The sequence below is a fragment of the Canis lupus genome, chromosome 21, assembly GCF_003254725.2.
Source record: "Canis lupus dingo isolate Sandy chromosome 21, ASM325472v2, whole genome shotgun sequence".
In the NCBI taxonomy this organism is placed as follows: domain Eukaryota; kingdom Metazoa; phylum Chordata; class Mammalia; order Carnivora; family Canidae; genus Canis; species Canis lupus.
The window spans coordinates 6,561,316-6,576,441 of NC_064263.1; the positions used below are offsets into that span (position 1 = coordinate 6,561,316).

Consider the following 15,126-nt stretch of genomic DNA (forward strand, 5'->3'; position numbering starts at 1 on the left):
ACCAAACTGAAACCTTTGACGGCTCCCCTCATTTTCTGGAAACGATCCAAAATTCTTCATTTTCACATAATTCATCCAAATTAGATCCTGATTTGCTCTCTAGAATGATCTCTTGTCCCCTTCACGTCACTCCTGCCCCAGCACACCCTTGTCTTCTTGTCCAGAATTACGTAAAGTTCCTCTAACTAATCATATTCTCTCATACTTGTGGGCTTTTGCCTCTGCTAGTTCCTCCTGAATGCATACCTCTTCTGTTCACTTAGAAAGTGTACTGGTAACTCCTTGTCATACTTAACAATTCACTCAAACATCTCTGAATCAAGGGACATCTTCCCTGATCTCTGCTCACTCTGGACACCCAGGCTGAGGTAGACAGCCCTCATCTGTGTTTCCATTACGCTTCATACATTCCTGTGCCCTGGCTCTAACCAAACCACTGGAAAATCTTCATATGTCTGCTTCTAGACTATCATCTCCTTGAGGACAGGGACCAGTTTTTTCACCTTTGTTTTTAGAGTGTAGCATGATACCTATTATGTGAAAATACATGTTGAATAAATGAATGGGTGACTGGATTGTTGGATAGAGGTAGATGGATGAATGACAACTGGTTACATATGTTTCTGTATTTCTTTTTTTAAATTTTTTTTTAAATTTATTTATGATAGTCACACAGAGAGAGAGAGAGAGAGGCAGAGACACAGGCAGAGGGAGAAGCAGGCTCCATGCACCGGGAGCCCGACGTGGGATTCGATCCCGGGTCTCCAGGATCGCGCCCTGGGCCAAAGGCAGGCGCCAAACCACTGCGCCACCCAGGGATCCCTGTATTTCTTGTTCATTAATAATCTGATTGACTGGTTTTGTATTTCTAGTTATCCTACCACAACTTCCTCCTTTCAGATATGAAATACATACAAATTAAGTTAGGTTATAATAGCTACAGAAAATAGTATGTACCAGGTTGAAGAGGACTCACATATTTTAACATTGCTTGACTGTGAATCATCTATATGGCGGCACCATGTAGGAAATACTAGTCTCATGGCTTAGGCAGTATAAAGATGACCGGCAAATCAGACAGTTATTACATACTGTTCCAATTTGATCATTATTCTATAGGCCCACATTTAGTCTCAAAATAACATCAAATAACTAGACTCTGTGATTCTTCCTCTCCGTATTGAGGAAAAGGAGACGTGGCAGGAATGGGCAGAAGAGGACACTATGCTCTACTTACATAGTTACTGGGGACAGGGAGCTAGGCTTAGTTGAATGAAGCAAAATGAATAAATTAAATATGTATGAGGAAAAAAATCTAAAAATTAAAATGTATTTTTAAAATGTGATTTTGGCATAACAATGCTTTCTTCCAGATACTCTTAAACTTAGTAAGTTGGTACAATATACAATTCAAGTAATAGAAATGGTAATGATACTATATGCATGTAATATGGTATGAAAAGAAAAACAACTAATTATCAGGCTATTATTATTAAAATACTATTGAAGGTCAGTCAAAGTACTCAATAATGAGTACCCAAATAATTTTGAGTTCTGCTAATTAGAACTATTGCCCAAATTTGATCATAACTTATAGTTATTTCTGTTTGTCTATAGTTAAATAATGTACATCTATTAATAATAGATACATGATTCTAGAACAAAGATGCCTTAGATGTGAGCAGATTTCCAAGGTTATGATTCTATAACAAATAGCTGATATTTAAAAGAGAGATAACATTCTAATGCTTCAGTTTTAGAGAAGCTATATAAGAAATCTATAAATCCATATCACATCAATAACACTGAGATCAAAATTCTTTTTTTTCTTTTTTTTTATTGGAGTTCAATTTGGCAACATAGCATATCACCCAGTGCTCATCCTGTCAGGTGCCCCCCTCAGTGCCCCTCACCCAGTCACCCCAACCCTCCACCCACCTCCTCTTCCACCACCCCTTGTTCATTTCCCAGAGTTAGGAGTCTCTCATGTTCTGTCACCTTCTCTGATATTTCCCACTAATTTTCTCTCCTTTCCCTTTTATTCCCTTTTACTATTGTTTATATTCCCCGAATGCATGAGACCATATAATGTTTGTCCTTCTCCAACTGACTTACTTCACTCAGCATAATACCCTTCAGGTCCATCCACGTGGAAGCAAATGGTGGGTATTTGTCATTTCTAATGGCTGAGGAATATTCCATTGTATACATAAACCACATCTTCTTTATCCATTCATCTTTCGATGGACACCGAGGCTCCTCCCACAGTTTGGCTATTGTGGACATTGCTGCTAGAAACATCGGGGTGCAGGTGTCCCGGCATTTCACTGCATCTGTATCTTTGGGGTAAATCCCCAGCAGTGCAATAGCTGGGTCATAGGACAGTTCTATTTTTAACTCTTTGAGGAGACTCCACACAGTTTTCCAGAGTGGCTGCACCAGTTCACATTCCCACCAACAGTGTAAGAGGGTTCCCCTTTCTCCGCATCCTCTCCAACATTTGTGGTTTCCTGTCTTGTTAATTTTCCCTATTCTCACTGGTGTGAGGTGGTATCTCATTGTGGTTTTGATTTGTATTTCCCTGATGGCAAGTGAGGCGGAGCATTTTCTTATGTGCTTGTTGGCCATGTCTATGTCTTCCTCTGAAATTTCTGTTCATGTCTTTTGCCCATTTCATGATTGGATTGTTTGTTTCTTTGCTGTTGAGTTAATAAGTTCTTTATAGATCTTGGATACTAGCCCTATATCTGATATGTCATTTGCAATATCTTCTCCCATTCTGTAGGTTGACTTTTAGTTTTGTTGACTGCTTCTTTTGCTGTGCAGAAGCTTCTTATCTTGATGAAGTCCCAATAATTCATTTTTTCTTTTGTTTCCCTTGCCTTCATAGATGTATCTTGCAAGAAGTTGCTGTGGCCAAGTTCAAAAAGGGTGTTGCTTGTGTTCTCCTCTAGGATTTGGATGGATTTTTGTCTCACATTTAGCTCTTTCATCCATTTTGAGTTTATCTTTGTGTATGGTGTAAGAGAATGGTCTAGTTTCATTCTTCTGCACGTGGATGTCCAATTTTCCCAGCACCATTGATTGAAGAGACTGTCCTTTTTCCAGTGGATACTCTTTCCTGCTTTGTCAAATATTAGTTGACCATAGAGTTGAGGGCCCATTTCTGGATTCTCTATTCTGTTCCATTGATCTATGTGTCTGTTTTTGTGCCAGTACCACACTGTCTTGATGATCACAGCTTTGCAGTACAACCTGAAATCTGGCATTGTGATGCCCTCAGCTCTGGTTTTCTTTTTTTAAAATTCCCCTGGCTATTCGGGGTCTTTTCTGATTCCACACAAATCTTAAGATGATTTGTTCCAACTCTCTGAAGAAAGTCCATGGTATTTTGATAGGGATTGCTTTAAATGTGTAAATTGACCTGGGTAGCATTGACATTTTCACAACATTAATTCTTCCAATCCATGAGCATGGAATATTTTTCCATCTCTTTGTGTCTTCTCAATTTCTTTCAGAAGTGTTCTGTAGTTTTTAGGGTATAGATCCTTTTTACCTCTTTGGTTAGGTTTATTCCTAGGTATCTTATGCTTTTGGGTTCAATTGTAAGTGGAATTGACTCCTTAATTTCTCTTTCTTCAGTCTCATTGTTAGTGTATAGAAATGCCACAGATTTCTGGGCATTGATTTTGTATCCTGCCACACTGCCGAATTGCGGTATGAGTTCTAGCAATCTTGGGGTAGAGTCTTTTGGGTTTTCTACATACAGTATCATGTATCATGTCATCTGCAGAGAGGGAGAGTTTGACTTCTTCTTTGCCAATTTGAATGCCTTTTATTTCTTTTTGTTGCCTGATTGCTGAGGCTAGGACTTCCAGTACTATGTTGAATAGCAGTGGTGAGAGTGGACATCCCTGTCGTGTTCCTGATCTTAGGGGAAAGGCTCCCAGTGTTTCCCCATTGAGGATGATATTTTCTGTGGGCTTTTTGTATATGGCGTTTAAGATGCTGAGGAATGTATCTCTACACTCTGAAGAGTTTTGATCAGGAATGGATGCTGTATTTTGTCAAATGCTTTCTCTGTATCTATTGAGAGGATCATATGGTTCTTGTTTTTTCTCTTGTTGATATGATCTATCACATTGATTGCTTTACAAGTGTTGAAACAGCCTTGCGTCACAGGGATAAATCCCATTTGGTCATGGTGAATAATCTTAATGTACTGTTGGATCCTATTGGCTAGTATCTTGGTGAGAATTTTTGCATCTGTGTTCATCAGGCATATTGGGAGATCAAAATTCTGTAGGTTGCTATCAAGTCCCTTTGCAAAGCTTTTCTTTTCTTTTTTTAAGTGTCATTCAAGATTTTCAGATTCAATCCAAGAAAGCGTCTCCTGAATACAATAAACCCTCAATCCCTAAACTTCTGGTTCTCTAAAAGCAAAGGAATAATCAAAGCCCCCAGTGGGCAGCTCAGCAGCATCTCCCCAGCCCCCCAGTACATACACCCTTCTTTCTACTCACTCACAGCCAAAAGGATTTTGTCCAGCTTGAACTGGGGAATCTATTGCAGATGAAATAAACCTACAATCACCAATCTGTGAGCAAGGACGCTGTCCTCAAAGTTATGGTACAGTTTTAAAATCCAAAATTTTTTAATGGAGATAACTATGAATATATGACAAAATATTGCAAATTGGGGTATCTGAGAAAATCCAGTGCCATGGCTACAGTTAAGTCAGGAGCTGAAATCAATGCTATATTCAGCTACACATTGCTCAAGAGCCATCACTATTTCTTCATGTGGCCAGTATCTGCTGTCATTCCGTCACTGAGAATGCAGAGAACTAAAAAACTAGCATGACGATAAGGAACCTGGCACCAGAAGGAATGGCCTTGTGTTTTCAGCATCTACCACTCAAGCCCCATTCAAAAGACCTGGGATCTTCTCTAGCTTTTACCAACCAACTACATCACCCTAGGGACTGGACCTCATTTCTTGACCTCCTAGCATAGGACTGTGATCTTGCTTTAAGCCACATGGACTGACCATCTGAAACAGCAAGGTTGCTGCTACACATCTGGCCCTAGTCTTGTCTACTTGGAGACACTTGTACTTACTCCAAAAGACCACGACTGCTGTTAGTTTGACATTAGCCCTCACCACAAGGTCTCCAGGCTCTTATAGATACCATGTTAAGAGTTGCTGGCAACCATTCAAAGAAATTGCCTCTAGTGAATTAGTTGGCCAACTTTGGGTAGCACCTTCCGCGTTCTGGCTCCTACTTTTTTCCAAATGTCCAGACTGGGAAGTCCCAGCAAGCTTCCTGGTAAGCCAGTGCTAAGTATATGCTTCCATATCTTACAAATGCACAAATCCAAATTGAGAGTAGTTGAGAAGATTGCCCGTATCAGTAGCTGATATAACTCATGTAAACTAGGACAGAGGAACATACATGACAATTATTGCAAGACTTAGACTTAGTGAAAAGCAGAACACTATAAGAAAAGAAAGATTTGGAACCAAATGGACAGGTCTTGGAATCCTGGCTTGGGTATTATACGCATAATTGTACATGATTTACCTGTTTGATTCTCAGTTTACTTATCTCTAAAATAGGGATAATGACTGTATTTGTTATCTATTGTTGCACAATGAATACCTCCAAACCCTAAAACAGCACATGTCATCTCACAAATGCTGTGGGTCAGGAATGCAGGCATGATGCACCTGTGGGCCTCTGATTTCTCGGCTCTCCCAATGTTGCCATTAAGATGTTAGCCAGGCCTAGGCACTCATCTGAAGCCTCAATTTGGGGAGAATTGCTTCCAAGCTCACTCATCCGGTTGGCAGGACTCAGTTCCTCTTGAGCTGATGGATGGGGCAACTCACCTGAGTAGCCCAGAAGATCTTCCTTAGTCTCTTGCCACAAGGCAGCTCACATCATGTCAGTTGGTTTCTCTCAGAGTTAGCAAGCTAGAAAGGAAGAAAGGACTCCCAAAACAGAAAACCAAACTTTTAACAACCCAATCTCAAAGTTTCAACTTTGCTCTTCTGCCATATTCAATTCATTAGAAATGAGTTCCAAAAGGGGTGCCTGGGTGGCTCAGTCCTTTGGGCATGCAACTCTTGATTTTGGCTCAGGTCATGATCTCAGGATCCTGGGTTCACCCCACTCCCTTGGGGAGTCTGCTTGTCCCTCTCTGTCTCTCCCTCTGCTCCGGCACATGCACATGGGTGCTCTTTCTCTCAAATAAATGAATAGATAAAATCTTAAACAAACAAACAAAAAAATCAAGTCCCTAAATCCAGACCACACTTAGAGGGAGATAGTTACAAAGGGCATGGGTACCAGGGGACAAGGACCAATGCGTGTGATCTTAGAGGCTGCCTATCACAATGCCTTCAATGTAAAGGGGGGAAAATATAGAGAAAGCACCCTGTATTCTGTAGGAGTCTAATAAATAATAAATGTTAGTGAACTCTGGCAAACAATTCTTTTTTAAAAGTCACAAATTTGTGCCTCCAAAAGAAGGAGCCTTGATAAATCACTAAATAAGACTCATTTTTATCTAAAGGCTTGACTGCTAAGATAATTGTGCTTAATTGTATCTCAGAGTAAGTTTCAGGTAGTGTAAAAGAGATTTCTGAAATGTTTACCTAACCTAGGAGAACAAGAAAAATCATAAGGTAAGAACAGGTGTTTCCAGTTGCTAGGATAGCAAAATCCCTATAGAGATTAGTTATTTTCAAGGTAATACTTACTAATGACATTTATTTTTAACTATAGTATTAGTGAAAACTATCAGGTAGGCAAGTGTTGACACCAGACACTATAGTCCTTGTACTTTTTGAAAAGAACATCAAAAAGACTTAGTTTGTGATCTCATAAGACATGCTCGTTAATGTGGCACCAAGGTGCCTCAATCGATTAAGTGTCCAACTCTTGATTTTGGTTCAGGTGATGATCTTGAGGTCTGGGGATCAAGCCCCACATGGGGGAGAGTATTCTGCTTAAGGATTCTCTCTCTCTCTCTCTCTCTCTCTCTGCCCCTCCCTCCACTTGCACATCCACTATCTAAAATAACTAAATCTTTTAAAAAGACATGAATTAGAAGATCTCAAAAATTCAGTCCTTTATAACTTACTTGAAATTGTTTAATCATAGGATTCTCCATGAAACTAGTAAGTTGATCCCATGTACTGAGTCTCTTATGTTCTTCTGACTCTTCTTCAAAGGAGTCATTTGGTGATTATGGCTACTTTAAAAAATAATAAATTTCTCTACAAGTAGATACTGAGTACGCTTGAAATATACCAACTGGGAATTAAAACAAAAACAAACAAAAAACCTGCAATGCATGTGAGTTTTCCAAGATAAAAAGAAGCATTTACAAGAGTTCAAGCATCTCTCATCATGAATCAGGGGGCAGTTTTATGTATCTGCTGAAATGTTAGTGTACTCCTTGTTGAAGTCCTGGCTTTCCCTGTCAATGAGTTCAGACTTCTTGATTTCCCTTTCCATGTGCCAACAGATGCCGTGTTTCAAGCTGGAATGGAACAAAGCTTTCTTTTCAGCAGTGCACCAAATGGTGGGTTTACTTTCTTCCCCCATTTTTGGTGCATCTGTTCCTCCTTGGTCTGGTCTCTTTCCATGTCAATCAGCTCTTATCTCCCCCCTCCTTTTCTAACTGCTCTTCTCATTTCTCTTCAAACACTGCTTATTCGTTTGCCCCAATGTCTTTGCTTTTTCCTTTATCCTCTCCACTCCCCAAGGATGCTCACCAGCTGTCCTACCTTATGGTGCGTACTCCTTTCCACTCATTTATTATTCGCTATTGAGTACTCACTACTGAATCCTCTTTCTTGTCACTCCTGTTCCTACTCTCAGCTGGCCACTGTTGGTTTTCACAATCTGCACTGAAAGGAACACATCCGTGGGTGTGGGTGTGGGTGTGAGTGCGTGTGTGTAAAAGGAATGCAGAGAATATATTCAATATTTTTCCCTTTACAATAATTTGAGCGTCAGCTATTAAGAAGGATGCCTTTGCCTGCCATCGTGTTCCCAATCTTTATCCCAACTCTTTTAAAATGGCATTATTTAGTTTACTAAACAGGAGGTCAGGACAGTACATGGAGTGTGTTAGAGCACTTAGTTAAATCAATTGGGATGAGAGAAAGGAAAACACTACTTGTGTCCTTGGAAACGAGTCACCAGGTTAAAGTGAAGAAGCCAGGCAAGAAAGATAAAAGGACGAGCTGAATGAGACCTGGTGCAACTCAGAAGAGACAAAACCATCATATTTTAGTCACCAATCTAGGACAGATGAACTTATAGAAATCCCTCAACCAAGAAACATCCCATGTGTCATAGTCACACACATTAGTGTCTGGAGGATACACATTATAAGCAAGGAGTTGCTTTCCATCTTAGTACTTTAATCATCTCATCAAAATAATCTGAACATGCATACATAAACACTTGATTTTTTATAAGAATGTGTAGCATAAAAGTCCCTGAGATACATCAAAAAATGACTTGAAATGTATTCAATGCAATTATTCACCAAATTACCAAAATCTTGGCTCCCTTCCCTCATATCTAGGGCATGTGACACTTTTAAAAAATATATTTTATTATTTATTTGAAAGAGAGAGCACAAGCAGAGGGGAGTGGCAGAGGGAGAAGCAGGCAACCCACCAGGCAGGGAGACTGATGTGGGGCTCCATCCCAGGACCCCAGGATCATGACCCGAGCTGAAGACAGACGCTTAACCTACTGAGCCACCCAGGTTCCCTGGCATGTGACACTTTAATATATACATGTGCACATGTGTCCACATATATATTTTGACGCTAAGTCAGAGTCTCCCTCTCTGCTGCCTGATTTTCTGCCAGTTTACTGCTGCTGGGTAGGAAGTCATTTTCAGACTGTAAAGAAGGCACATGGGGAGATGAATTAGTTCTTAAGACCTGGGGTGTCACTTGGCAGAATGATGGCAAGTGAAACTAGAAGGTCCCAAGAAAAGACTCTGTCCAATCTTCTCATTTTGTAGTTCAAGTGACAGAGGCTCAAAGGTGTTGTGACTTGAGACAAGTAGGGCAGGTTCTGCCGCTACTACTGTAACCTCAGGCAGGTCTGGACTCCTTCCTCTGTAGAATGGACAGGTCATAATCACAGTTAACATCTTCCAGGTACTTCCTATGTGCCAGACACTGTACTGAGTACTTTAAGTGTCTTATCTAATTCTCCCAACAGTTCCATAAACTATAGATGATTACCTTCAGTTAGAGATGAGGATATCAAAACCCAGAAGGCTTAGCTGATGTATCCAAGACAAGACAATCCGGGAACGTTGCAAAGCTGATCTAGGAACCCAGGAATATCTGCCTTCAGAATTCTTTAATTCCAATTCTTAAATCCCTTCTAAGAAATACAGTATCATCAGGTGGGTTGTCAAGTTCCTTTTATGTCTGAAAGCCTAGCACAGAGTTGACAAACGGCGGCTAAATCCAGGCACCTGATCTGTTTAAACACTGTCAATGGCTGCCTTTGAGCTACATCAGTAGTTTAGTGGCAGCAGAGACTGTATGGCCTGCAAAGCCTGAGATATTTACTCTGGCCCTTTGCAGAGAAAGTCTGCTCATCCTGTTCTAGAACTTTAAAAATTTAGAGTATATGTAACTGTATGGCACTTCACAGTATACAAGGCACTTTGGTACACACAGTCACATTTAATCCTCATTTTGCAGGGGCATTCGTGCATTTTAAGGGAGGAAGCTAGAGCTCGGAGAGCTAAGTGACTTGCCTACTCAGGACCGGGGGCAGAAAGCGGCAGAACCACATGCCCAGGTTCTGACTCCACGCTGCGAACTCTTTCCGTGAAGCCGCCTCCTCTCCTCTCACCAACCACCAGGGGAGGACTTAGAAACTGGAAAGAGTGTGAATACTGATAGCAAGTCAGACTGCCTTCCTGATCCCAAGCATCATTTTGGGAGCACTCATGTCATTGGAGTCATCAAGTGCCCAAAATATTAAATTTGTAATGAATTGGAAAGAAAAGTCCATGCCTTATAAAGGGAGGGCATGACAATCACAGAAAAGACATTTCTGAATATACATGTTGTATTTATATGCATTTTTATGCGTATAAATATAATTTTTATATTAATGGACATGAATTTTAACCCACCCAACTTAAAATGATATCGAAAATAACATAAAATGAGCAACTGCCGTATTTCTCTTACTTTGATGAGATCAGATTTCTAAAAAAATTGTTCCATACCCTAAGTTTGCACATAAATAAAAATGCAAGTGTACTCTCCTTATGCTAAATATTTAATAAATGTGGTTAGCTTAAATAGACTCACCACTAAGAAAAGCATCAGTAAAATACTCATGTAACTATATAACTTAATTTTTTTTTTCAAAGAAAGCATAGGTGTTTCCTCTTACTCTGCAAATTCAAGCTCAATTGTAAATAGCAATGGTAATTTTTGATATAATACAGTTAAGCTTTAGTGATACATCTGAAATACACAATATGAGGCCCCTTTTTATTTTAGATATATCCTGAAACATATGTTGAGATTTAATGTTAGACATACAAATGGATATGGAGGCACCTGAAATCACTGTAAAAAAAGGAAAAAATTTCTCTTTCACCAATTGACTGCTGTGTTAAGCACCTTTATTTATTTTACTTCCCCAAATGCTCACAATGAGCTGTGAAGCATTTTCCTCCTCCTTTTTACAGGTAAGAAATCCAAGGCTTAAGGTCATTACTAATTTGCAGGGGTCACATAGCTGGAATTCAAATCTAAGCCAGATTACCTCTAAAATCCACTCTCCCACTGCCCCATGTAGATTCTCGATAACACCAAGATCATTGGCCAACACCTCATAAATACTCATTTTAAGAAGAGAATTTTTCAGGGCACCTAGGTGGCCCAGTCAGTCGAGCATCTGGCTTCAGCTCAGGTCATAAGAGTCTCCTTCTCCCTCTCCCTCTGACCCTCCCCCTGCTTGCACACACTCTTTCTCTCTTTCAAATAAATACAATCTTTTTTAAAAATAAAATTTTTCCTTATTCTTTATTGGCTGGCTGATACTTTGTAATTCCACCCATGCTATAATATTTTAATAAGGAAGTTTTATCCGTGGGCTCTAATTTTTCCTTTCAAGGAAAAGGAAGAATTGAAGCACCTGGATTCCAGTGAGCTCTTTAAGTGAGTCTGCAACAAATGCACAGAGACAAAACTTACTTTATGATTCAGCTAACTGTCCTAATCAAATGCACAATTACAGTTTATAGCAGAAGTTTATAGGAACCTAATTAATCTTGGACCACACCCAGAATAGTCAGCCACTGAGGGTCCTTATTATAATAAATGGAGGAGAAAAAAGAAACCATTGTTTGAGGCTGTAAATCAACTGGCTTTCTAATAATTGACCTACAGCCTGTACTACGTTACAGAATGTCACTTGAAACAAATAGTTCTGCCAATTGATTTTATCAAAGTTAATTCTTTACTTGTTGGCAATGGCAGATTCGAAGAGCCTTTAAAGGAAAGGACCTTCCTTGCCTTACACATTTTTGCGTCTTTCCTGGCATCCCAAGTGCAGTTTGGCACAGAGTAGGCACACTGTGACACCTACTGAATATACTGTTCATTCAACAACTTTTCGAGTAAATGCCCATATTTTCAAAATTGGTCCCATGACACAGTCTCAAGGTCACTAGAAATGTGAGGTTATACTGTGTTACCAGGCAGATCAGGAACGGAACCTGTTGGCCCCAAGAAACCTTGCAGATTTATATTTTAAAGAAAGCCCAAGCTCACCACAGGCACTAATTTAGTTCCATTCCCTAACAACTAAACAGTTAACCAAAAACTGACCAAAACAAAAACTGGCAATAACAGACACCATGAAACTTTCTTCCTCTTCCATGATTCCATAATGCGGTACAGTCTCTCATTGTTCTGCCGACAGGTAATGCCAGTACCCCTGGAGGACTGACATTCCTGCTTCAATTTCGGGTCCGGTAAAAAAAGAGAACAAATAATTTTGCAGAAAGTGACACTGTGGCTTCCTTCTCTGTAAACACAGGCTGGTTTTCTGGAAAGAGGGGAGAAGGTTGCTTCTGCTTTATTTTCACATCTGTAATTATGCTTTTTAAAAAAATTTAGGTCATAGAAAAACGTAGACACAGAGGAAAAAGGTTAGGAGATGATTATTCACATTGTAAAGGGATTTTTCCATAGGGTTGCAGTAAATCCTGAACTCTCCTAAAGCAGTGAATTTGGGATTTGGTTTAAAAGCAGCTTTTCAAAAACACATTTGTGTAAAAGTGAGGTACACTTATATATATATTCATCTGAACTCTTCTCCGAGGACAATCTGGCATCTTCTTTGCATTCATAGGGCAGGGGAACAAAAAGTACTTATTCTGGAACAGCCAACAGATTCTTGGACCACGCTCCTCTCCCTTCTTAGGCGAGGCTTTGCAGAATTCAACCAACAGACCAACAGACGGAAAGGCCCACTTGCGGCCCTAGTCCTTTCGCTGTTCCGCAACAAGCCTCCTTCCAAAACCGGGGGCTTGCTGCTCGTGGGGCTCACTGAAGCCAAAGTCCGGGAGCAGTGCCTATGCATTTGGATTCAGCACAGGCCACAAACAGGGCCTGCGACCAATGAGCCAAGTCAGAGCAACGGAGTCCAAGGCTTCTGGTTCCCCTCGGCACCGGCTACAAGGTGAGGAAGGGCTCCCTTCTTCAGGTGACACCCACGTACAGCAGGCAGAGCCCAGAGGCTAGTTGTGCAAAACGAAAAACCACGAGAACCAGGGATCCTGCCCACCCAGTTTTTGTGCGGAAGGATACTGATCGCCGGCCCACCCGTTTCCCGCAGGGCCACCGTGGGTGTCTGGAAACCTGCGGCCCCTGGTTCAGCACTCACGGAGGTGCGCCCCTGAGGCTGCCGACGCCGACCATCCGCCCTCCCGGGTTCCCCCGGCCGAGCGCGGCTTCACCGCTCAAACCAGCGCGCCAAGTTGCGGACGCTCTGCGGCCGGTCCCCGGCGGCCTGCACGGCCTGGCAGGCGCGGCACCAGGGCTCGTCCCAGAAGGAGGTGATGTGCACGGCGTAGCTCCTGCGCCAGTGGAAGTAGCGCCGGTAGACCGCGGGGTTTCGGTCGAGGAAGAGCAGGTGGGCGGCCAGCGACGAGGCGCTGGGGAAGTCGTCCACGTGGATGAAGGCACCGCGGGGCAGGAAGCGCTCGTAATTGGCGCGGTCGGGGCCCAGCACCACCGGCACGGCCCCGGCCAGCAGCGCGTTGCGCCAGAGCTTCTCGGTGATGTAGTCCGGGTGCTGCGAGTTCTCGAAGGCCAGGTAGAACTTGTAGCGCGCCACGGTGTGCAGCAGCCCGCTGTCGGGCACCGGGCGCCCGGGCCCCGCGCGGCCGAACACGTCCACCGGCACGTGCCGGCTCAGCTGCCGGTAGTAGCGCACCCGGGCCTGGCGCTCGTCCCAGTTGCTCACCACCCAGGCCACCAGCCCCCGCTTCCGGGCGAGCGGCGGGGCCGGGCCCGGCGGCGGGTCGCCGGGGTGGGCCCGCGGGTAGAGGCGGCCGTAGGGCACGAAGACGTCCGAGTCGGCCCGGTACGAGAGCGTCCAGTTGAAGAGGTCCCCCGCCAGGTGCCGCAGGCCCGGGGAGTGCGACGGCGACTCGAAGTTCATCCACACCCAGCGCTGGCCCGGCGGCCGCGGGTGCCCGCCCCAGGGCGGCGGCCAGTCCGGGGCGCCCCTCACCAGGTCGCGGTGGTGGAAGAGCACGGCCTGCGCCTCCCCGTAGGCCGCGCGGTCGGCGAGCAGGCGGCAGCCGCGGATGCGGAAGCGCAGCCAGCAGTCCGGGGGCCTCCTGGCGCCGCCCGCGCGCCCCGCGAACGGCTCCCACCACAGCAGCACCCCCACCGGCCGCGGCGGCGCGGGCGGCGCCCAGGGCGGCGGCGGCAGCTGCCCCCAGCACGAGTAGGCGGCCAGGGCCGTGCACAGCAGCCCGGCGGCGGCCAGCGCGGGGGCGCCGCACCCCCGGCCCCGGCCCCGGCGCCCGCCCCCGCCCCCGCGCCCGCGCCCGCGCCCGCGCCGCCACCAGCGCCCGCCGCCCGCCGAGCCCCAGGGCGCCCGCATGGCCGTGGAGCCGCGGCGCCGGCTCGCATGTTGCCGCTCGCCGCCCGCCCCGCAGCGCGACAGGGCTGCCCCCGAGGCCCGCGGCCCGCCGCTCCGGCCCTCCTGCGCGCGGGGTCCCGCGGGGCGCGCCGCCGGGCCAGGGGAGCGGGCCGGGCCGCCGGGCAGGACCCCGCCCCGCCGCGCCCCGCCCCGCCCCGCCGCGCCCCGCCCCCGCCGCGGGCTCCCGGGCCCGCCCGAGCCACCCCCGCCGCGGGCACCGCGACCTCGCGACCTGCCGAGCCCCGCCCGGTGCGACCCGCAGGCGCCGGGCGCTCCCCGAGCCCGGGTCCCCGGGCCGGAGGGTCGCACTGCGGGTCCCGGCCCGCTCCCTTTGGCCCGCGCCCCCGCGGGGCGGGCATCGCACGGATAAGGCGCCGTCTGGGCAGCGGCAGCCCGCCCTCCCCCGGCCCGGCCTCCGAACACCCTGCGCGGCCGCCCCGGCTTCCTCCCGCGGGGCGCGGGGCGCGGGGCGCGGGGGGCTCCGAGAGCAAAGGTAGAAGCGCGGCCCGCGGCCCGGTGCCCGGGGAACTTGGCCCACTCGGCGAGACGAACGCACCGGCCGCACTACTCATTCGAGTAACGCGGACATTACGTCCAACCCCCCGCACTACAGCGTGAGGACCGAGGTACAATTAGCGCGCCCTGGGTCGGGATGCCCGAGAGCGGGGCCTCCCTGCCCCTGCGCGGGTGCGGCCGAGCATCTGCTTCCGCTCGCCTGGGCAGCCCCGCCCCCGCCCCCGCCCCCAGCTTGGACTGGACCTCTCGCTGCGGGCCTTCACTTGTGTCACTACACTCTTACCCAGTCCCAACCGGACATAGGCGGCTGCCACCCACCTATGCAGAGGAGGCAGCTCTGAGAGAATTTTCAGTGGACCACAGCTGGGCATCCTGGT

The 15,126-nt window shown here is 45.9% G+C and overlaps 1 protein-coding gene across 1 annotated transcript; it reads right to left on the bottom strand.

Annotated features, from left to right (window-relative positions):
* Positions 1 to 8,418: 8,418 nt before the first annotated feature.
* On the bottom strand, positions 8,419 to 14,805 carry FUT4 (fucosyltransferase 4). Its single transcript, XM_025419175.3, has 2 exons — positions 14,458 to 14,805; positions 8,419 to 14,113 (listed from the first exon to the last, which is right to left on the bottom strand). Exons 1-2 carry the CDS (start codon positions 14,803 to 14,805, stop codon positions 13,034 to 13,036), a joined length of 1,428 nt encoding a protein of 475 aa, XP_025274960.1. The 3' UTR covers positions 8,419 to 13,033.
* Between the last annotated feature and the right edge of the window lie 321 nt (positions 14,806 to 15,126).